The sequence below is a fragment of the Marmota marmota genome, unplaced genomic scaffold (genome assembly GCF_001458135.2).
Source record: "Marmota marmota marmota unplaced genomic scaffold, marMar, whole genome shotgun sequence".
NCBI classification, from domain to species: Eukaryota; Metazoa; Chordata; class Mammalia; order Rodentia; family Sciuridae; genus Marmota; species Marmota marmota.
Genome location: NW_026000211.1, coordinates 39,429,987 through 39,455,223, shown reverse-complemented (window position 1 = coordinate 39,455,223; position 25,237 = coordinate 39,429,987). Strand labels below are relative to the sequence as shown.

The 25,237-nt window shown below is 32.9% G+C and overlaps 1 protein-coding gene across 9 annotated transcripts in view; it reads left to right on the top strand.

Moving 5' to 3' along the window:
* The window catches only part of Pcdh9 (protocadherin 9), an 854,885-nt gene that overhangs the window by 308,161 nt on the left and 521,487 nt on the right, over positions 1 to 25,237 (top strand). For 5 of the 9 annotated variants that reach the window (XM_048791774.1, XM_015486260.2, XM_048791772.1 and 2 more), the window contains exon 2: positions 10,293 to 10,394. The exons of 3 other annotated variants lie outside the window; for them this stretch is intronic. In XM_048791774.1, the coding sequence (XP_048647731.1) occupies positions 10,293 to 10,394 (102 nt within the window). Of the gene's footprint in view, positions 1 to 10,292; positions 10,395 to 19,385; positions 19,450 to 25,237 lie in introns of all 9 variants that reach the window. One more of the 9 variants, XR_007343326.1, reaches the window with a different exon arrangement.

Below are 25,237 nucleotides of genomic sequence, written 5' to 3'. Positions count from 1 at the left end.
TTCCAACAACTGGCATGCAGATAGCCAAGTTTAATATTATTTTAAAAGCTTATTTTTTAATGTATTTTTCATATTATGAAGACAAGCTCAATTTAGATATTTAAATTTTTCTCTTTACCAGAGAAAAGTACAATTCTTGAAAGTACAATTATAATTCTCAGAATATTTTTTTTCAGAAATATTTTACCTCAAAATGCAGGGTACATTTATGCTAGATATTAACTACATTAAGTTACTGCATATATGGTTTATTTATATCACATGGATAAATTTACAAATGCATATTTATATAGCATACAATTTTTCATGTTTATATATTTTAAGCTAAAATATTTCATAAAATAAAGTATTCAATTAATGAAGTCAATTATGCATAATAAATATTCCCTTAATACAAATATAAACATATATTTATAAGTATGGTACATGTGTTCATGTGTGTGTACACACATATAAATGCAATTCAAGGATAGCTGCTTCTTTATAGGAGAATATTTACTGTATGGAGAGCCCATCATTATATTCCTGGACTCCCTTTGGTTTTAGACTCAAGTATACATCTTAATGTCATAGATGCTAGTTATAAACATGTTATAAAACTATAATACTCTTTTCTAATAAGTTAGTTTTAATACTATATTTTGCACTTTTTCAAAAGTCTTGGAAATTTTAACCAATTAAAAAATTCATTTACTTGTACCTTCTTAAGCATTACTTACCTAGAATGAAAATTAAATACCAGTAGAAATAAGCAAAGGCAATTGTTTATGTACCATTCCATGAATTTGTTCAGTTTGAAAACATAACAGAAAGACTTACCCTCAGATTCCCAGCATACACTTTTAAAACAGGACTTCTTCCATTATGCTTGGACTTTTAAGGATGCTTTTAGTTAATCTAATTTTATTTGTGTGGAGGAAATTTAGATTTTAGTTTTTTTTTTTTTGAGGTATAAATACAGTTTAGTGATAAATGTATAAATATCTAAGGGGTTTTATGAAAATAAATTTTTAAAAATGAACTTAAATGATCTGCAAAATATTGTTTTGGATATAATCTTAATTAATTTGGCACTGAAAAATGCATCTCTTTGTAAGTGTGTGGAAAGTTCTGAAGTACCACATTGCCTGCTTCTATTTATTTAAAATGCAAAATTAATTTGCAATGTGCACCGCCAACTTACATTAACAGTGCTTTGCTCCAGTATATAATGTATAATCTTTTTAGAATTTAAAAGCTTTCAATACATTATTGCTCTTGTGAAGTAGCTTTACAGTAAGGTAATAAAACAAGAGTTGGGGGGACCAATGGAGAAATTGTAAAGCATAAATCATTAGTATTTGAAGTATACTTTCTGAGGAAATTTTATTTCAATGTATGCCCATAACTACTGGGTCAAAAAATTGCATAAAACTCTATATAACATCTATGAACAATTTAAAGAAAAGGTGGCAATATTTACAGAGACAGTTATAACATTTTGTGATCTACATAAAGGTGGTCTTACATTGTTCTTCCTTGGTGAATAATGACCTAAAAATGCATCCAGTTTATCTATATTGAGTTAGAGAGGTTGCAGTATTTGCTTATGAAGGATTTACAGTTCCATGTATTTATTTATTAAGCAAAATTGTACTCCCATTCCCATGCCCAGAACCCTAGCACCTCTACCTTGAGCTCTCTTTGGCACAGTTAACATTCAGTTCATAAAGATTTGCTCTTTTGCATATTTAGAGGGACCTGCTGAGTAACTTTGACACAGAATGCTATTATTTATTCTTGATCAAATTTTCAAAAATTCTATAAAAATGCAAAACTCTTTATCCTTATTCCCCAATTTTATCAAATGTTGTGTGCAGAAATAGAGGCAAAATTCACCTAGTTCTTTCCTAATCTGAATGATTGTTTATGTTTGGAACATATCTATACTACCAGTTCTATCCCTGTCTCCATTTATCTCTGTTGCTGCCCTTTTCAATAGTCCCTTAAGAAAAGCTTTGCCCATAAACACATAAAAAAGAAAAAGAACTCACATTCTCAAGGAATAGACAACACACAGATTTGCTAAAACTTTATACTAACCAAAATGTTTATGACAAAAGGTTGCTCTGAAATACCATTTAAGTAATAACACAGAGGGAGAAAGCTATTTCTTGGTTATGGTGCTTGGCACCTATACATTTTATAAAACTGTTAAAATTGCTTAAAAAATGTCAGCCCGGCTATGACAGAGACCATTAAATTTAGAATAGCATATAAAGGTGGGATATCTAAACCAGAAAAAAAAAAAAAGTTTCATCAGGCATTCAGTTGACTGAATTTCTTCAGACTTTAATTTCACATTCTTAGATTTTTTTTTCCAAATCCTTTCTTATATTGGTTAAGATGTTTTCTGCATATGAAATTTTCCTGTATCTTAACAGTTTTGGAACACATGGCTTCCATTATTGTACTATAATGTTGTAAATTGAGGTAAATATCACATTAATGCTTTAAAAGTAGCCCAATTGCAACAACAAAGTACACCATAAGATATTTATCTTTTTATCTGTTAACTTCACTTGATCATAGGGACTATAATTGAGGGAGCCAACTGGTCTATTTAATGGCCTGTGCCAAAATACTATACAAAATCAGCTTTTGTTTTCTCATAAATCCCACTTGCAATAGTCAACTTCTCACTGTTCATTGAGCAGTTGTGACTACCTCCATCTGGCTAATCTCTCTGCAAATCTGGATTAAAAATGGAAATAGCTTTTTGGAACAGGAAGGAAAGGAAGCATTTTTGAGGGAGAGGAAAGAAGAGGGGCTACCTCTGAGGCATCAATAAGGAATAAAAAAGGTGACCCTAGATTGAAAGGAGGCCTGAAATGGGGAGCCTGAAAAAGATCAAGAGAATTTACATACAGAAAATGAGTGGGGTGAGTGTAGGTTCCTGATGGTATTGAAGCAGATTCCAGTCACCTTGCGTAAGTGTAGAAATGGGGCTACTGCCCCCGGAAGAAAAAAGAGTATCAATTTTACAAAGTCGGCTCTTGGGGGAATGTGGTAGTTCCCAAAAGTGAACAGGACCTAATTTGTTTATATAGGCAGTGGATAAAATCAATATTTTTCACTTACATTTTAGCATATTACTGTGGTGAAATTACTTCTAACCATGAACTGCTAAGGGGCCAGGTGGAGGCGAAAAGCATGATGACTGAACCAATGCTTTATTTAATGTTCCTACTGTGAAAACTTTCAAGTTACAGTATCACTGTGACCTGTTTCTAAAATAAATAAATAAATAAATAACATTTGTGATATAAAGTTTATGTATTAGAAATGCTAATTTTCAAGTAGCTCATTTAGTGGGGTCAACAAATAATAGAAAATGAAAAAGAAAAATGACTGACTGCAAATAATTCATCACCCAGAGAGAAGTCAAAACAAAATAGATGAATGTAAATTATCATACAATTTTGTAAAAATTTAGTCTTTTTTCTCCTTTTTTTTGCTTTTATAATTTTTTTAAAACATTTGAGTGTATTTTAACATATATACATAGAGTATAACTTATTCTAATTAGGATCCCCTTCTTGTGATTGTACATGATGTGGAGTTACACTGGTCATGTATTCATATATGAACATAGGAAAGTTATGTTAGATTCATTATACTATCTTTTCTATTCCTATCCCCCCTCTTCCCTTAATTCCCGTTTGTCTAATCTACTGAACTTCTATTTCCCCACCCCTTTTTGTGTGTTAGCATCTACATAGCGAAGAAAACATTGAACCTTTGGTTTTCTGGGGATTCGCTTATTCCACTTTGCATGATAGTCTCCAGATTCATCCATTTACAAGCAAAAGTCAAAAAGTCATTCTTTTTAATGGCTGAGAAATTTTCCAATGTGTATATGTACCATATTTTATTTATCCATTCATCTATTGAAGAGCACCTAGGTTGGTTCCATAGCTTAGCTATCGTGAATTGAGCTGCTATAGACATTAATGTGGCTGTGTCACTGTAGTACGCTGTTTTTAGTCCTTTGGGTATATAACTAGGAGTGGGATAACTGGGTCATATGGTGATTCCATTCTATTCTCCTTAATATATTTATAAAGTATACTACTAATACAGCAGGCTTTGTGTTATGTGCTTGTAACAAACTCAAGAGGAGGAGCACATCTCCTCTTGAAGTGAAAGAAGGCAAAATTACTTTTACAGGGGGGTAGAGAATGAACTGAAAGCTCTCGTACCACAGCAGAAGGAAGCATCAGTATGCTCTTAACCTGGCTTTACAAAAATATTTCCTACCAAAAAAGGAGAGGATGGATTGTGAGTCAAATCAGAGAGGACCTACCAAGCACATAGTTGTTCATTTCTGAAGGTGCATGCATTAAGAAATAAGTTATTAAACTCTTTCAAAAGCATTGTCAATAATCTTGTGAGAGGGATGGCACAGATTTTTAACAAAACCAAGTAATTCTTTTTGTATGTGTTTATTCATTGTCAAGTGTTTGAAAAGGTCAGAAAGAGTAAAAGAAGTAAGGAAAACACCTATGTTCACAAATTTGAAAATCAAAACATGCTAACATTTCATGATAGTTGTCTCAAATTAAAAAAATAAAGATGAGAGACAAAACAAATAATTTTTAAAAATAAATGGGCTCTGTGTATACTACATGTACAGCTGGCTTCCCCTTCCTATCTGCTTGTGGTCTGCCTTTTTCTTACTTCATATAAGCAATCTCTACCTTAAAATTGACAAGTATTTCAGCCATCTGTATTACTATGATTTGATAAGGTATTTGTATAACATTTGGTTTTAACATTTATCATACTGTGTTTTCATTTTAAATCAAAGCATGTGTTGCCCAAGCTGAATACATATGTGTTCAATGAAGTCCAATAAGCATTTTCACTTTGTTTTCTAATCATGATGAAAGATAGAAGAAAAATTATCCTAAAGCAAAGGATACATAGAAAATATTAGGTAGAAGGCTGTGGATACAGGCTCCAGGTCCTGATGTGAGACAGATTAGGTTACAGAAAATTGAATGATTAGAACAATTTTTCAGAAATAATAACTTACTATGCATAATTTGAGTATAAATTTAAACAGTTTCTTGGAGCACTTATAAAAGTATGTGTTTTGATATAACATTTTTTAGGACAGGTGCATAGAGGTCTTTCTTTGTCTACTTATGCGTTAGAAATTGTTCACGTGTGTTTGAGAAGGAACTTTGCAGCCAGGAACTGTTCTGTGTGTGCATGACTGTCATACTTACTAACACCATTGGGGGGGAAAAAAAAACCTTCTAAAGAAGTGGTCAGGCCTCATCTTTTCTAGTCCTTTAATTTTTAATAACTACATAAACAGCTAAATTATTCCAGAAAGAACATGTGAAAAAAGAAGGAACCTTTAGTGGGTCGTATCCTAGAAAGCTAGTGATAAAAATGCATCCAAATGAGGGGAGTGGCCAGTATTTTAAGTTAGATGAGGACTGAGAATTGACCTCTGAATTATGAACATGAAAATCCTTGTTGTTCATGGGTAGAGCAATTTCAGTGGGAAAGAGGTGGTGAAACCTCTGATACAAGTGAATCTCTCTAAATGGATGGAGAGAAATTGGAGACACTAAGTGTAGGAAATTCTTCAATATAGATTCTTTTCTGCAAATGTGAATTTTTTCTTCAGAATTTTTGTATCAAAACTCTTAAGAATGTTTTATAGTTCTTCATGAAAGAAATCCTTATTTGTTAAAATGGGAAGAAATAACATTTCAGTGGGAGTTTTTTTTTTAACAAATAGAATTGTTATTTAATGAAACCTATAGCACAAAATATGAAGCTACTACTTCTATAATGATCCTAAGAATTTTATAACAGTGCCATTGATTTTTAGCAAACAACCTTGAGTTTTTAAGGAGGTAGGAGGAGTTGTGGAATAATAGTGCATATTGCTGCTCCCCGAGAGATGGGTGAAAAATGTAAAGAACCACCTTTTTTAGCAAAGAAAACAGCTGTGTCTTATTTATGATTATGTGATTTTCATAAGCCTTTTGTTGCTTTGCTGCTATTGACTTTTTTCCTCTTGATATTGTGGCTATGAGTTGCTTTCTTAGGAATTTGTGTCAAAAATAAAAGAGCTACAGTACCTGTTTATGTGGCAAGTTTGAGTGGGTATTTCTATAGGTAGTGAACAACAATTTTCACAAGGAGTTCAATAGGTGTTGTGGAAAAGCAAGATTTATCCATATATTAAAATACAGGCTATCAATCACAGGTAAAGGAAAGCATCAAATGGTTTTTAAAGTATAAAACAAGTGTAGTTTCAGTAATTTCCATTTAATATGATTGTTGTTATTGAGCTGCAGAACTCTCAAGTTTGATTTCCATATGCACCTTGCAATATTAAATCTGATTTAGCAAATCCATTTTAAGCATAGTTCATTATATAGTCATTAATTTGGCAAACAGTAAACATTTTTGGTGGAAAAAATCTTAAAATTTTAAAAATAAATCTGTTTTAGATAGCAACTCTTCCTGAGGTAGAAACTTGTTTGGAAGGATTCATTGTGATTAAATTGATTTTTCCTTTAGATTTTTTTCCTTAATGTTTTGGCTAGTTATAATATTTGATCTCAAAATATTATTTTCAGTGATACTTTAATTGTTTTGCTCTGATTTATAGCTTTGTAATTCCTAGAAGCAATTTACATCATAACTCTCAAATATTCTAAAAAGTGAGGGAGTAACAGTGGGTTAAATATTTTCTTTGAGAATTTAGCATTCACTATTCTGCAAGTAGAGGATGCACCGAAATTAGACACAGGAGAGGTTTGGTAGAATTTTGCTGGGATGGGAGAACTTTCCTCAGTGTCATAGTCCTATTGCAAATACATTCATTTTGCTCATGTTTCATGTTTCTTTGGGGTATGGTTGGAAGCAAAGAAATAATGGCACCCTCACTGGGTAGTCACCCCTTATATGAAGTCCAATTCTATAATGTCTCATTGGGTCTATGTTGATTTTAATGCACTAATGACTTCTGTCTATGCTTAAATCCATCTTCACATGCTCTGTGGTCGAAATACTATGAAACTTCTCATGGCTCTTGATAATTCATTTTTCCAGCCTTTGTATATGTAGGTCCTTGTGTCTTGAATGCATGCTAACCATTCTCTTCTGATCAGCTGATCTTTCAAGACTCTAACCATGTTTCAAATCTAATAATTTAGTTATTTTTTCTTCCTTGCAATCTGTTTCCATGTATGGTTTCACTGCTAGGGTGGGACTATTATGGATATTAAATGCCCTATCTTGATGAGCTAGTAAAATCCTAATATGGTATGCAATCAGCAAATGATTGAATATCAGTCAAAGAGCAAATGACCAGAATAAATTAGTGAATGTGCAAATAGATGAACCCATTGAGGGAGATGTTAGCAGAGTGGGAACAACCCAAGTCTTGTCACTTAGGAGTGCTTTTACTGGGCAAATTCTTGCTTAAATGGCAATGGATATTTCTTAATCTCTCTATTCCCCATCTGTTAAAGAATTCCTACTTATCTGCAGAGAATTCTGTTTAACATATTGTTTTTCTTTCATGTGAAGGTATAAAGTATTATGCAGGTAAAAGTTGTTTTTAGGTTAAAAGACATTATGATATATCCATGAAAAAACAAAACAAAGCAAAATATGAGGAGTTAAAGAAAGAACTAACGCTGAGGAGAAAGAATCAGATTGAAAAAAGAGTGAGTCCAAGATTCAAAATAGTGTCCTGAGGAGCATAGAAATTTTAATCTTAACCCAGGGATTAACTCTGGCTGCACATTAGAATTACCTGAGTATTTAAAAAATACTTATGCCTGTGCTCTAATTTAAGAGGTGTGAGGCAGGGCTCAGTCATTGATATTTTTAAGATACTCCCCAGGTGATAGAACAGTTGTGTGAACAACTGCTGGGACACAGGAATTTAGAAAATGTTTCTTAGAAGAAAAACTGCATAATAAATGAGATGTTTAAAAAAAATCAATCAGCATGAATACCTATGAGGAGAGGCCAGGACAGAATTTGAGAAATTAAAATATCCAGAATCATTAAAGATAAAAATAACTGTTTTAAAGGCATACCCCCACTTTTCTGGTATGGAGAAGAGAGCCAAGAAAGGTCCTCATAGGTAATAATGAAGTTGTCCAGACAAATTTAGGAGCATGGAAGAGATCAAAAGCAACAATTTTACAAACTATGCATAAATGTTATCCAGGTTGCAAGCAAAATGTCCTTGCATTCACTGAATTACCTGCATAGAGTTACTAGAGGTAACATAGAGTTACTAGGTTTGAACAGGAATGAAATCAAGTTGTTTGTAAGGAGACAGTCATAAAAAGTATTTTTCATGATAAAAGGTTTATAATATGGCTGTTTGGAGTTTAAGAGTTGAGTTGTGCCTTTCTAGATGTGCATAGCTCTTTCTCTTAAACAAAAATAAATAAAACAGTTGATATCCAGTGTTTAAAAGTATATTTAAATGTTTACTATAATGGTCCTGAAGTGAAAATACAGTGAATTAAATAAACTAAATTCTAAAAGTAATTTGCGTTTAAAAATATATTTTTTAAATTTACATAGACAGCAGAATACATTACAATTCTTATTACATATATAGAGCACAATTTTTTCATATCTCTGGTTGTGTACACAGTATATTCACACCAATTCTCGTCTTCAAACATGTACTTTGGATAATAATGACCATCACATTCCACCATCATTTCTAATCCCATGCCCCTTCCATTCCCCTCCAAACTCTAAAAATATTTCTAACAGTAAATTCCTAAAGGATTTTTCATTGAGATAGGTAAAGTAACATTTTATTAATTAGAGAAAATATGGCATACTAGTTTGAAAAAAAAATAGTTTGTTTCCCCTTAATATAAAAACATGTGCGTGCATGTATTGTATCTTATGGAAGAAGAAAGGATATATGTCAATGATGCACCTCTTCTGGAGGAACCGCAATATCTTTTTATTAAAATAGAAAACTTAGATATTACAAAGTTATGCCATACAAATGCCCAAGAAGCAATACTTTTAAATATGTATTGCCTTGCTGGGCAAGGTGATGCATGCCTGTAATCTAAGTAGCTCAGGAGGCTTTGGCAGGAAGATCCCAAGTTCTAAGCCAGCCTCAGCAATTTAGGGAGGCCCTAAGCAATTTACAAAGCCCCTGTCTCAAAATAAAAAAAAAATAAAAAAGGGCTGGGTATGTGGCTAAGAGTGTGAGTACCCCTGATACTCCCCACCACACACACACACCAAAAAACAATATATTGCCTTGACACTGTGAAGAGATTTAAGGAAGAAGGAAACAAAGAACTTAGAAATTTATATGTTTTATTTTCATATGGAAAGCTCTTGTAAGGAATATGGAAAGCACCCATTTTAACATTTTTACAGAGAAAGGCCAAGCATAATTTAATATCTTAGGCTTTATAATTCACATCCACTTCCAAGTGAATTATTTTAGTAAACTTGTTTTTTAAAAATACATTATATTTAGAACAGGAAAAGTGAACTAATATTTTAAGATACTAAACTTTATCAGTTTTATCTTTTTCACATATACCATTTATAAAGGCCTTTGTGTGCTATAGAAGGAAATATGGAATAGTTGGCAAACAAAAAAAAAGAAAAAATACAAACATGGCCTTGTGGGGAAAAATAATACTATGCCCTCATATTACCGTCGGTAAGTGGAATAATTTTGATATCTATTTTAGAAGTGAATATGTATATAATATCAATCAAGCTCTTAGGTCCTACCTCCCACAGAGAGTAGCACCCTGTAATTACCTACTGAAGTCATACATTTCATAAATAAATACTGCTTTAAGGGCTGGGGTTGTGGCTTAGTGTTAAAGCGCTTACCCAGCATGTGTGAGGCACTGGGGTCTTTTCTCAGCAATGAAAATAAATAAATGAATACAATATAGGTCCATCAACATCCAAAAAAGTGTCTTTAAAAATAATAAATGAATAAATAGATAAATACTGCTTTAAAAATACGAAACCATATATTCAGTTTTGTAAAAACAGTTTGACAATTTGTTTATCTGGAGGATATTTTTTACCTTTTTGTAAAAGCTTGCTAATAATGCATGTATCTACTAGTGTAGACACGTGTTAGCTCCAATGGCATTCCATTATTAGGCTCATAGCAAACAGTCTTGTCTCTCAGTAGACATCAGTAGACACTCTAAACGTAGAGTGGTTTGTCACAATTATTTGGTAATCTCTTTCAGTGTAACTCACACAGCAAAAGTGACAATATTCCTGTCACACCTCAGAATTGTCCCAGCTCTGCGGGTTTCCACATTCAGGAGAGTGAAGAAAGCCATTACGAGGTATGCTGTATCTCTATTGAGACCATCTTAGTACTGAGTGATTTGCATTTTCCTCATGATTTTAAATGCTCTATATTAACTTTTATAGATATTTTCTTTGCTGATCTCTTTTATGATCACATTTAAATATTGGTGCTTACATTAGTTTTAAGTAAATACTTTTATAAAAAAAAAATCAATAGTAAACTTTTTCTCTAGGTTAATAGTCCAACTACTAAATAGTTATTTTTGACACTGAATAAAAAATGATGTTTTTCTAAACCTAGTTTTGGAGAAATTAATGGATGACTTTCTTTTGGACTTAGAAGTTTCCTTTTTTTTTTTTAAATTGAGCTAAGGCATATGCACATCTCTTTGTTTGGAGGAGTGATTTTGTTCATCCCCGTTTACTCAAGGTAGACAGAGGAGACAATGTTTCCTGGTGTAATCTAGTTAAATTGGCAGTTTAATTGATCTTTTCATTTTTAAACTACTTTTCCTCAATTTGATATATTTCCATGCTTGTTTTACCTTAAAAAAACTATTACTTTAAAAAAAAATGGATTCATCTACAATAAAATGGAAAAATCATCCATGTTTTTTTTTTCTTTTTCCATTATTTTAGGAGAGCAATTCAGTAACCAATTATTCCACCACAGCTGGATATAGAAATTTGTAATCTTTCATTCTATTTTGTTTTTAAACAGTGTTATAAAATACATAATTTATCATCTATGCCATTTTTAAGTATATTGTTCCATAGTTTTATGCATATTCACATTGGTGCACAATACAATGAGGTACTTACAAGAAATTATATCACATGGTTATCTATTCTAATAACAATTAATAAAATATATATGCTGCTTCTCATAACATACTGAGGATCCAAAGATAGATAAATACAATGTACATGTATGTTTGTGCTTATATTTGTATTCAATTTTCTCACTGAACATAGGTGATATATGTAGACTGATGTAACTAGCAAGATTTTTATCATTAACTTATCATTCTTAATCTATCACTTTTAATTTAGGTATGATAGTCATCATTTAGAGAGAAATGTTCACATCAGCTATTGAGATAGTTTTGTTCTAGACACTACTCTAAAAATTTTATATGAATTACTATAATTCTTCTAATTTATCACTAAATATAATAATTCTACAATTTATTGCCAACACGGAAAAATGTAAGCAATTAAATCCTCATAAATGCTTATTTATGATTTCTTTAACATGCATCTTGCTTTGAGATATGTTAGAAAAGGGAATATTATTTTATAATTATTGAAATATTGCTTATTTAACCCTAACAACAACCCTATTAGGTGGGTATAATTATTATTCTTATTTTGCAGATGGGAAAACTGAGACATAGAGGTTATGTAACTTATCAAAATTCAGACATTAGTTAGTGGGGTTGAAATATAATAACAATCACAAGTTCAAAAATTGCAAAGATAACTAATGTGATGCTGTCTTAATTACAAACAAACATACAAACTCTCACAGGTGATTGTCAGAAATTACATAATAATATTACTGAGGTACAACCTGAAGACAGGAGAAAGAATAGTTGATCTAGGTCAAAGTGATAACTATTGATAGCAATAGAATTTGATTTGGATTTCTGATCTTGGAGTGATATGATTCTCTTGTCAAACTGCATAAAAAGTGTTTTTTCCAAGCAAGTGTCAAAGAAAATGGTTCATATTTGAAGCTCTTTCTTAAATCAGGATTCAAATACAGTGTGGAATTCAAACTAACAGTCATGTTCAAGATTTCTCTTCCTGGCATACCTCTGTCATCTGATACCCAGAATACCAAAATGGTTAAAATAAAACCACAGAAATGAAAAAGTATGTATTATTTTGAAACCCAAGTGCATATCTACTTTACTACACATCTTTGCTCTATAAATTTTATTTTCATTTCCCTCCTGCTATATCCGGTTTCTTTACCATGAAACAGCACAGAATACAGAGATTTTACTGTCTATATTCCACAATCTATATATTCTGCAATCTATATGAAAATATCTCATAGTTATTGGAATTTACACAAGGCTGCATTTCAGTATGAGTAGCTGTTCCCTGTCACTGTTTTTGATGCTTGAGCTAAGGAATTTTTACAAAATGGTTTGGTGGTCAGTGTATGAGTTTTTGAGATAAGACTTCCCTTGTAGAAATGAAATCCGAAAATCAATGTCAGATGGAAATCTTAGCTTTAAGAGTTAGAAGATTGGAGGAAGGGTTTAAAATGAGTGTGAATTTTAGCTGCCAGACCTTGGAAAGGTGGCAGTTTTCATGGGTGTGAAATTCATAGGTGCAGATGGTTGATTAAGATATCCTAGGATGGACCACTACTTTAAATCTCCCCAGCAAAACTGAGAAACCCATTTTGATAAGGAACATATTTCTGACATTTTATATAAATTTATAACATAAGTTTTTCTGGATTAATAAATTCATACAAGTTAAATTTCAATTGGTTTCATAAAAATATCATTTGTATCAAATATTGTAAGGCAAATAATAGAATACAAATATGTCATATGGTGATTAAGAAGAGTGTGTGGGAAGAGAACATAAATGAATAAAGCTAATTCTGTTCCATATTACTATATGTATTAAATTTTACATTCATAACCTATTTCAAGACAATAGTTTCCAAGGTAAATATAACCCCTTCCTGTTGGTTGGAGTCTAGGTCACCAACCAGTGGCGCAGAGTAGAATGAAAATGATAATGTTATCTTTTTTCGTCAAACACAAAAAGAAAATTAAAACCAAACCATTCATTTCTTTAGTCTTACTTGCTTTTGTCTTATCTTTTGTTTTCTAAAAAAAAAAAAAATACACTACATACTGTTTTTGCTATATTATGAATATCATATACCTGCATTTTCTTGTTCTTGATGGACTATAATATACATAGTTTTTGATAAATAAATGTTAGTCTTTAAACAAGGTGTTGTAGGTGATTAAAAAATTAAAATAATCAATGAGTGAATCACTTCACAGCAATTACAATTTTTTGTGTCATAACATTTGAGAGTGTAAAGGTATTTACATTTAATAATTTATTTTACTAATAATTAACTAAATTAAAATAAACCAGTTTATTTTCATTTTCTTCATAAAAACAAGACTTTTCTAAAATATCTCATGAGTTAAAATATATACTCAAAGACACCCTCACACATTAAATGCCTATATTCTTGCATACACATTTTAGAAATAATTCATGACATATCAAAATATTTTTATTGTTGGTAACATACAGATTTGCCCTAAAAATGCAATGAATTGAGAAAAAATGATGAATAATGTGCTACATCTCAGTCACTCACTGGGAAAGATTGCATATATAACAACCAGTAGAGAAAGCATGTTGGTTAACAGTTGGCTCACTAGATAAGTACATATTCCTGCTTTAATTCTGTTATCATGCAGTCCCTAAATACTAAAAGATGTGCACCTCAGTATTGTTTTTCAAAGGTACAATAATGTACTTGAATAATGTAGGTAGCTTTATGAAGAAGTTTTAAGCTCAATTTCCTATATTTCTTCAATAGATACAATTGAATCAGTTAATAAATTTTCTACCAGTTTAGTATTTTTTCAATTACTTAGCACTATGTAAAGATTGGCCATCACCTTCTTTTACTTTTTATTTTTTTTATTTTTATTATTATTTTTTTTAATAAACACATTCTGCCAATTCTTTCTTCACCACAGAACAAGTGGACTTGGTTGTATTCACAAGAAGAACCACTTTTGACAGTTTTGCTGATGGTGTCAGCAGTGGTCACAGGCTTGATGGACAGCCCCAAACCTTATGATGGCCCAACTTCTGCTAATTAGTTGTTTAACGCCACTCTGTGCACCACAGGCACAGTTTTACCAGCCAAAGACATCTTTACCATTCAGAATGACAGGTGTGATACAGCTGTTTGTGGAGAGAACGGAATGCAGAAAAAGAGGGGAAAGAGCCTTTCAAACAAGTGACAACCATGGCATCTATCACCAAAAGATCCTGAAGATATGAAAATATAACAAACAAACTAACAAAAACCCCAAAAGGTGGAATTAAAAGGGTATAAATCTGTTGAATGAATATGGAAGCCTTGCTCATTCATAAAATGACAATGCATTATACAGGACTGTGAGAATCAGAGAAAGATACAGCCACCTCCCAAGTTCATTTTAAAGCAATTGAGGTTGCATCTCTTTTGATTAAAGCCCTCAAGCATTTGCTTGTGGGGTTAACATAATTATGTAGAGTTGTCAGAAGGTTATGTCCATGTACATGGACACTAATGAGAAAGCCTGCCAGAAAGACTTGTATTTGAATACTTCTAGAATTCATGGTCATAGAACATATAGAAATGGAAAAAAAAAAACTTCCTTGTGATTTTTAGAAACGTGTGCTTACGTTGAAGTAATAATGAAGGAAGTTTATTTGCATTTATTGCTGATTATGAACTCTTTAAATGATCTAGATATCTGATGGAAACTCCAAGTACCAACTATTAGAAGTACATATTGTCCAATCAAGTTAAATATTTTTTACATAAGTATTTCACACTATAAAATCCTCATTTTAATTCTAAAACATTCATTTAAAATGGTGTTTTAATATGTGATAACTAATAATGTACCTAATAACTGATAATATGTATAATATTTGTAAATATGTTCTAAATTGTGATCCACACTACAGAAATCCTAACAATGAAATAGATTTTTATGTTTGCAATGACATTTGAATATTTATAAAACATAAATATTGTTATACTCTACATTCAAGTAATGACTATTTCAGAAGGCCTGACATACAGTTTGTTGTGTCATCAAACTCTGTTAGAATGGAGGTAGAATTATAACTGCTCTTATCTGTTCTATAGAACAAGCAGATTCAAGCAGAAGAATGTTAGACCAATTTTAAATGTTTCAAATAACTCATCTATGCCAACGAAAGTGACAACATAAACTATATAAATCAACTTTGACTTGTTTTTAGTTGTTACTTTTAATAACTTTAAGAGTGTTAACACTTAAATAAATAATAAATAAATAATAAATAAACAAATACAGGAAGCTACATGGAATTATCCTAATTATCAAGGAATGATTTCTTGAAATTTTATTTTCTCTAGATCTGTTTAGATGGCAAATTTATGTCAGAATATAAGTATGTGTTGTATTTATTGAATACAAACTCAATCTTAAAGAGAAGGCCTCTGCTTAATTTTTTACTTTTTAAGTGTTATTTTTTTAACTGTAGAATTAGAAGAAATCTAAAAGATTATTCATTGTCTGCAGAATCGTATATATGAGAGAGAAATAGAGAAAGATTCTGGGGCTAAAAACACCAGCAGATACCTATTCAGCAGCTCAGGGATAGACTCTAAATCTGAATTTTTGAAAACATTTCAAATCCAATAATTTTTTTAATGAGTATAGATAGAAGGATTGAAGGTAGAGTTTTAATGATGCGTAGCAGGTCATAGAGCAAAATTAGTGTCTTGCATTCTGAGGATCAAGACAGGTTTTTGTTTTTTTTTTTGTTTTTAATGGAACAGAAGACAGCAGAATATAGTAAGTTGTGTAGGATAGAATAAGTTGGGTAGAATGGAAGAGAGTAAGGAGACAAAGAGAATAAGTGAAAAAAAATAGAAGAGAATGAGAACAGAAAATATTATACCCTATGATGTATAGCATAACTAAGAATTATTTCACTTAACCTATAGGTTTGGAGTATTTACTTTCCTATATATGTGTTTTTATACTGTGTCACAGTGTGGGTTGGTCATTGTGGGTCAAGGTTCAAAGTTTGAAAACCAATGATAATGGCTGTGGGTATAGATCAGTAGCATAGTGCTAAGTCACCATGTGCAAGGCCCTGGGTTCAATCCCTTGCCCCAAATAAATATGTGAAAGAAAGAAAGGGAGGGAGGGAAGGAAAAAAAAAAAAAAAACACTGGTTAAAAAAAAAGAAAGAAAGAAAAAGGTGACTCATATTTACAACTTATCATTTATCAGGTACTTTTCAAAAGCACTTTTATTTTATCAACTGAACTGACAACTCCTTGAGGTAAAATCTCCAACTCCTTGAGATTCAATAGATGAGGACATAGAGAGGTACCTAGCACAAAGTCATCTTAGGAAATAAGGTTCTGTAAAGGATTCAAATGCACATAGGCTGTGCTCTGAGTCACCAATCTAGGACTCCTGACAGAGATGGCAGCCAGTCCAGGATTGACACCAGCCTTCTGACTTTCAGTGTGATACAGTACTGTTCTACTTCATCAGTTCCCTCTCTTTCGAGTCAGCTCCCAGTCCCAGACCAGCATTTGCTCACCTGTGTTTACAGAATCATTTGTCTAGACTGAACAAGGTTAGAAAGTTTGCTATCAATACTTCCTCTTGGTGTTTCACAAATGAATTTCCATATACATACATTTAACACACACATAGTCAATTGATCTATCTTCATTTGATTAACTCACTCACTTGTAAAATCATGTAACTAGAAAATCACATTCGAAGAACACCTATATCATATAACCCATTATTGGGAGAATATTGGTCTAGACCATGAATGATACCACATGAGAGGGTAACATGAGACTAGCAGAAAAAAAATAATTTGGTTAAATCTTACTTAATGTTTTAAAATGCCAGCTTACATGTTTACATTATAGAATTGGAATAAAAGTGATGGGAATGCCATAGGAAACATTTTAGTAAGAATTTTTTTTTTCTAGCTTGAGAAGACCAAGTCCCCTAATGCCCAGGATTCATAGTCTCCCATATAATTCTACTCAGTGCCAGATAAAGTCTGAGAAGAAGACAAGAAACAACAGCGAAAACCACAGAAAAACAAAGCATAATGCATACAAAGTTTATAATGAATTCTAAAATAATGAAGTTCACACATCTAATATATACTACATATGTAAGTTTAGCCCACATACAGAAATAGGAATTTTTTAAAGCATATTTTGAAGAAGCAGCTTATATTCTTTCACATTTATCTCATAGTCTAATACCCCTATTCTGTGGGTGTATAATTATTTATATATTTTTGGCTTGGAAGCTAAGCTGCTTTGAAGTATACTATCTGGCTGAATTACCTCAATTTTTACTTGATGACTATTTAGGACACAACATCTATGCAAAAAAAAAAAATGGCTACGATAAAATTTTAGCAAATCTCACATTGCTGTTTAATTTTGAGCAATTTATAAACATGCGTTGTTTTTTCTAAAAATTTACAAGAGTTTTATTTTTGTTTTCAAAGTGGTGGCTGGTTTATTTATTCTTTTATTGACCTAGATATATAAGAAGTCTTTTAGTTGAGACCATGGAAAATCTCAGCTTTTCGTGGGAAGGAAAAAGCAAAATCCATTTTGGCAAGTCTAATCTCAATTCAGAATATATCTAGAAAACAGAATATGATGAGTAATGTCTTAAATAAGACAAGTATTGATACAACGAAAGCCAAAGTCAAATTCTAAATATGAATTGGAAAAATAGATAAATTGTGGTAGTATATAGTGTAATACTTTACAACAATAAAAAATAAACCATTGATGCATGCAGAAGCATATTGAATCTCAATAGTGTTATGATAAGTGAACAAACAAATCACAGATAAAAAAGGCAACATGCTGTGGGATTTCAGTTCACTGACAAACTAGAAAAAACAAAGCTATAGGGACAAAAGTGAGAATAATTGCCAGGAGTTGAACTTGAGGGAAGATATTAACTACAAAGGAGCACTGGGCATTTCAGTGGTAATATTGATGTTCCATAACTTATTGTAATAGTGGTATGTTAGAAGAAACTTGAACCACCAGAATTAAAGAAGTAAGGGAGATTTTATTTAAGACTATTGCAATAGGTGATGGATATGGAACCAGAAGTTCACTGAAACAAAGGGCAGGAGAATTTAAAGCTCTTGGGTGAGCTAGTGGAAAAGTACTGGATGACTTTAGGTGGGAGGCTGGTCAATGTAGTTAGGCTATCTGAGTTTGCTAATTGGCTTTTTATCATAGTGAGTTCCTTGACTTCTCAGGATAACTAGGAGATAGTGGTACCATCTTTCCTGGTCAGTATACTTCAAAAGGATGGTTTCTAGTCCTTGAGAAAGGTGATTCTGGGTTCTAAAAAGGGCAAAAACTACATATAAAATTAGGAAAGAAATAATTTACAATTGTAAGTTTTATAGAATAACCCATAACAAAAGGAAGGCCTAGAATCAAGAAGGAGCCTATTTGAAACTTGAAAAAGAAGTTTCATCAAGCTGAGCATAATTAACTGTTTTAGGTTCCATGACTGTGTGTTTGTCAGAACTCATAGAACACCACTCCTAAAAGGGTGGCTTTTGCTGCATGCAAATCATAATTCAACGAATCTGACATTTAAAAAATTCAGCTGGGAGAAAATGTCATCGCTGACGCACATTGAAAGCAATGTAATCATGATGCCATGGAGAAAGGAAGAAATAAGGCTGTAGCCTCACCTGGAGGGAGTCTTTTTCTCTTCCACCTATCACCCAACATCTTTTATTGGTAACATGGAGAATTCATAAACCTAATGATTTCCAGATATCAGAGATTGTCTTAGAATTACAAAATAAAGCCCATAGTTGCTAGAAATGATGCATTTTCTTGCATATCTTTCTGTTTACTGAATAGTTAAGAAAAGCCAGAAACCATTACCCAGATGATATGTACTTGATTAAATTCAATAAACAGATACATCCAAATGCTGTTCTCAAACACACTGTTTCCTCTGCTTCACAGAATTGGAGCACTTTTCCTTTTTTTTTTTTTTCTCTTCGCCAGAAATTGATGTACATAGTTAAGTAAAACAGGGTTTCAGCAGGAGAGAACTTTGTTTGATGGAATGTGTTTCTCTGAATGCAATAGAGCAGTAGCAGAAAGAGAAAAAGAGAGTGTATGTTGACTAATATACTGCTGAATGTTTTAATTCTAGAAACAGAGTGTCTACTCTCCTTGTACTAAGGATCCTAGGGTAAAGTCCTCATTTGCAACATAGAGTAAGTGAAAGGGGGCTTGGGATATAAGGAAGTAAGGTCTACAGGGAGAATACTTCAAGTTTCTTGTTAACAGGATTCACAAGTTTATTTCTTCCCTGTTCTTTAGTCACTTTGTTGAAAATACAAAAGGCTCATTTACCAGCACCTATAGGCATAAACATCACAGAACCAATCAATCCACAACAACACTTTTCCTATGAGGCTCTCCAGTGACCTTGAGAAGTGTGACAAATGACTTAAAGGATGGAACAGACAGAAGTTTTGTGATAAACCAAAAAAATTATGTTCTGCATGATGAAGAGAAATAGATAGATATATGTTTAGTTTAAATAAATCCAATAAATTCTATAACTGCTTTGTGCAGCCTTGGCCCTGGATCAGAAGTACTCAGCCTGCACAGTAATCAGGACTTTCTCAATAAACCTCAGCCTGCTACGGTTCTTACCACATTTACTTTCTCAATACGATAGTACATTACAGCTATCTACTCGATTATGGCCAGAGTTCCTAGCAGTTATTGATAACTGTACCATAGACTTTATATCTCAACCAGCACAGGCAGGAGGAAGGCAATCAGAACAGTGAAATTCCTAACCTGGATATATCTTCCTGAATTTCAAAGATGATGACTCATTTCTACAATTGAGCTTGTGATTCTCACTGTGGCAAAACTTCTCATGTCATTTTTATTTTTAGTTCTTTGGCACAATTATAGAAAATTATTGTAGGAAAATCACAGCTCTCAAAAGGAGGAGAACGGACTGCTTTTAAGAGATTCCAAATGTTGGGAAATTTTTTTTTTTAAAAAAGCTGTACAATGCATTTATTGGTGTAGAAAGGCAAAAACAAGTTTGTTTACTAAAAAATGAAGCAAAATTACAAGATAGTTTTAGTTTATCTTTCCCCTTCTCTACCCTTTCTTTCTGCATCCTGCCTTTTATTCCCTTTGCCTCAGCTACTATTAAAAATATCTATGCTTAAGGCCTACCTTTCTCTTCAAAAGTCTCCTCCCTGTTTTCTGTCCATTTCCTGAGTGTGCAGCAGAACCAAGTTAGATGAATATATAGTTGATGAAACTGCCAATTTTAAGTTGCTGGTCTCCTATTTCCCTTTCACTGAGATGCAAGTGAGTAAAATGAATTAGCATCACGGACAGAGGTGTTTGCAAGCCGAGTTCAGGAAAACCATGCCACAGTGATTTGATGTAACATAAAGGGTCACAACATAAGGGGCAACATTCCAGAGCAGTACCTGTAGCTTAATGGATCATTTTAATACACATTATGCATATAGTTATTCTTTAATTTACAAGCAATATGATGAATATTAGGTCTGCAAATATAGATTTTTTTCAGATATTCTTATTATGTAGAAAAGTGACACATTTCACAACTAAGTATTCAGTAATCTTAGCAAAAGTGGTATGCTAGAATTTTGCCTCTATTTCAGCATCTAATCTATTTATAAAATCAGAAATAAAATGAAATAAAGATATGAATGGAAGATCTAGGTAATAATCTAGCATAATTCCTACAAAATAGTCACTTCTGAGTATATTAGTATTGAATTTATTAAAACAAGTATAATTACTACTTATGTATAGCAACAGCAAGTACTAATAGTATTTTTAATGACTTCAGATTGTTACAAATACATGTTATTTCTGAGACCACTCTGTATTTGCACATCTGTACATTCATTATTTGAAAATTTCCAACTGCCTTTACTAACATCCCTCTAATACAGAAATACTCTCATGCTTCCTTTCCTACTTAATGTTTGCTAAAAAAAATGTCTGCTGTAGAAAATAGAACATAGCATTTTTTTTTTTTCAGGGCAGAATGCTCCTCTCCGTTTTTAATGCATGAGCAGGCGTTTTGGTTCATTAAGCTCAGTGGCACTGATAGTAAACTAAAGAGGAATGAAAGGAAGAGGACTGAAATACCATCATCCCACTAATGATACTGAAGCTGCTCAGCTTTATTGGGAGTCTGCCCAGACATCCACTAATAGAAGGCTTGGTCCAGGATGTGAACTTTGTATTAGAGTGCCAACATTGCAAATCAGAAAATGAAAAGAAAATTAAAAAGCATTGCTAGAAGAATGTCTGGAATAATTTAAGGAATTATCCAAAATGTATGTGTGTGTGTGTGTGTGTGTGTAGATGAATTAAAGAGAACGAGATGAAAACACAATAAGACAGAAGAAATAATGGGAGTGAGAAATATTCAGTTAACTCAAGACTGTGTTGAATAAGGGCTCACAAGGATATAGGTATCTCACAATGTTTGAATTGGAGAATATCCAGAATGCTCTGTGTTACTTTTGTACTTAAAGTATTTAGTTCTTGAATGTTAAATAATTTCTGACAAATGTGCCTCTCTTAAGCAGGGACTAGAATACATGGCACTTCAGATACCCATACACTTCCATATCGCTGCTATTTAGGTATTTACTAGCACTTAGTTATAATAATTAACATTATTATTTCCTTTATAAATGAATATTATTGTTCCCAGTTTACCCCTGCACATGAGGGAGCAAACAGAAATGTGCCCTTTGAAACTGCAGGGAAGAAAACAGATTCTCTGTTCAAATTGGGTTTATGCCCAGTTTGAACAGAGCATCACTCAGCTGGGGATGGCAGCTTTCGTGGCCTCTGGCTAACACAAACTCCTCAGTGGCTTTTCAGAGACACTTAGAATCAAGTTTCAGCAGGCTTAAAGTAGAAGCTGCAGCTGCAGACACTGAGGAACACCTATGTGGTCCTAGATGCATACTCCCTGGCCCATTTCTGAGTCTTATTCTGTGTTTGTTCTGTGCAGAAATCACAGGTAGTCGGAGAAGGGACATTTTTCTCACCCATTTTTCCCCTCTTTTCTTTTTTCTTTCTTTCATTTTTGGTGACTAGTCCTCAGAGTGAGATCAACCTTTCAGAAATTGCTCAGTATGCTCTGAGAAACACAGACCAAAGATTGGGCTCCGTGACATCTTTGCCCTTTAAAACCCACAGAGCTAAACACAGAAGTCCTTTTTTTAAAATTTAATGGTCCAATTAAAACAAATGAATCAACAGAACAGAAACAGTAAGAAGACCAGGTTGTTCACTATACCTGAATTCATACCGAACATTTACACAAAGTGTAAGAATTAATCCTTGGTTAAAGCTTTTTCTGCTGAGAGAGTTGGCTAAGGAGAAAATAAAATGGCATATATATTTTTTTAAACTATACTAAGAAGATGCTATAAAGGATAGGGCTTGGAATATATAGAAGCAATCGGGGAAACCCAGCAGAGATGTCCTTAATAGAAATACATTTTTATATCAAAGAAGACATTTGGCATTTGTTTTTTAGGGATTGGNAACTATATATATATATATATATATATATATATATATATATATATATATATATATACTGTAATAAGGCATAAATGGCAAACAGGAGTTGACGATAGATTGATTAAGTGAATATATAAAAAAATAACTCCTGGAAGTGGTGAGCTTTCAGTGCAGCCTCAGAGAATAATAGGAGAGCTATCAGGAACTTAGCAAACTCATCAGCAAAGAAACTGCTGGAGTGGAACAGTCTAGGCAGAAGGGGTAATGAAAGTGAAAGGTATGAGATGGGTCCATTTAGTGACAATGTGCAGAGGGCCCACCATCAGCAGAACTAAATGTTGATTAGTGATATTGCTGATAAGAATTATAAACCAGAAATGATTTTCTGTTATCAAAGTATTTTTGAGATAGGCAAAAACAAGAGTCTTTTAAAAATATTATTTTTAAGTATTTTGGAGAATAACAGCACAATGAAACTTATCTTTTTGCATGTGTAATTCACAAACATTCTTGTAAAGGAATTTTCCCCTTTCATAAAGTAATGTTTTAAGAGAAGGGAAAGAGGAGGACATAGAGGAGATAAATATTTGTATCAGTTAGGTTGATGTGACCTATTTCCTTTATCTTCTTTCCCCACTCCTCTCTTCTATTTTTTTTAAATATTTATCAACATGTATGAATTATACATGTTTATGAGGCTTGATGTAATATTTCAACACATGCCTATAGAATACACTGACCAAATTCAGTCTCCTTTCTCCATACCCTCCTTCCTACCTTTAGTAATCACTAATCTATTCCAGCTGGCTTGCTCTTTCTCTCTTTCTCTCCACTTCCCTCATGTCCTTTAACTTTCACATATGACAAAAATCATGCAGTAGTTATTTTCTGTGCTTGTTTATTTCACTTAAAACTATTTCCTCCCATTCCATCCATTTTGCTGCAGATGATAGGATTTCATTCTTCTTTATGTAATAGTAGTCCACATTTACTTTATTCATTCATTCATCAGGCACCTAGGTTGATTACCTAACTTAGCTCTTGGGAACAGTGCCACAAGCATGGTATTTCTTTGATATGCTGATTTCATTTCCTTTGGATATTACCCAGAAGTAGCCTTTATTCTGTTTGAATACCTGGAAAGAGTGTAAACTTGATCAGTGTAAAACCATTTACTTTACCAATGGCCTGGTTAACTATTTATATGATGTCAACTAATAAAAAGTATTATAATGAAGAAAAGTCAGCATAGTTTTGATATCCTTATGCTCTTTCTTTTTAACCTTCTTCTCCCAAATGAACAAATTACTATGAACCCACTCTCCCAACACAAATCCAGAGAAATCAGCAAATTTCATGGAATTCTTTTGAGTACTTAAAGTACTTTGGATCACCTGGTGATTGCAGGATGTTATACTGATACAAATCAAGAATCAAAGGCAAGAGTGAAATTTTAAAAATGATATAATACTTACTATATGATAGATGCTATGGGAACACAAAGAAAGCAAATGGATTCTGATAGAGACCAAATTGAAAGACCACTTTGGGGGCATAGTTAGGAGTAGCTATTGGGAACTCAGCAGGAGAGCAGTGAGAAGCAAAAAAAAAACCTGAAGGTGGAGGGAACAGCAGGTAAGGGGGAGAAGGTGTAAGCAGCAGTTGTGAACAGGAGGAGCTAGACTTCTGCAGCAACTGGAATAAGTACTTCCCAAGTAAGGCCTGATGATAGGGCTTCCTGGGGAAAAGCATCAGTAGCAAAACAAAGGAGAAGCTCCAGTATAACAAAGTTAATTATCTCAAGCTCCAGGTTTCTTTCCTGGAGGACTTCTTTACCCCTTTAATAAGTCAATGTGTCTCATTATTCTCCCATAAGGTGATACATTAGATGAATATTAGTTACTTCAAAAGGTGATTAAGGAACTAGTGCTCCATGGAACTCAAGATAGGGAAAACAGGGCTTGAGTACCCCCCCCCAACCCCCCACCCCCATCAATGAAGAAAATGTTGCTCTTTTGTTAAAGAAAGGGAGATGAAGATTTTCCAAGATTCATTATATACCTCAAACGAGGGAAATTTCTTTCAAGCAAACACACAATATAACAACCACATACACAACACATACATATCCACACATGTACATGTTGCTACCTATTATACATCTGTCTACATACCTATTAGACCTCAGACATAATAAAAAGATGTGTTACAACAGTCTAAGTCATTATGTAACTTACAGCTATGTTCAAGTTTTACAAAGGAGTTAAAGGATTATTTCAACTGCTGGAAATAACTGAGCACTCGTGGAGCAGGTGGCATTTGATCAGAGACTTAGAGGAGAGGTAGATGTATATAAAGGACTTTCCAGGAAGAGGAAACAGCACGGATCAAAGTCTGTCCAGAACTTCAGAAGACAGTAAGGAGACCTGGCTCAACTGAATGTGT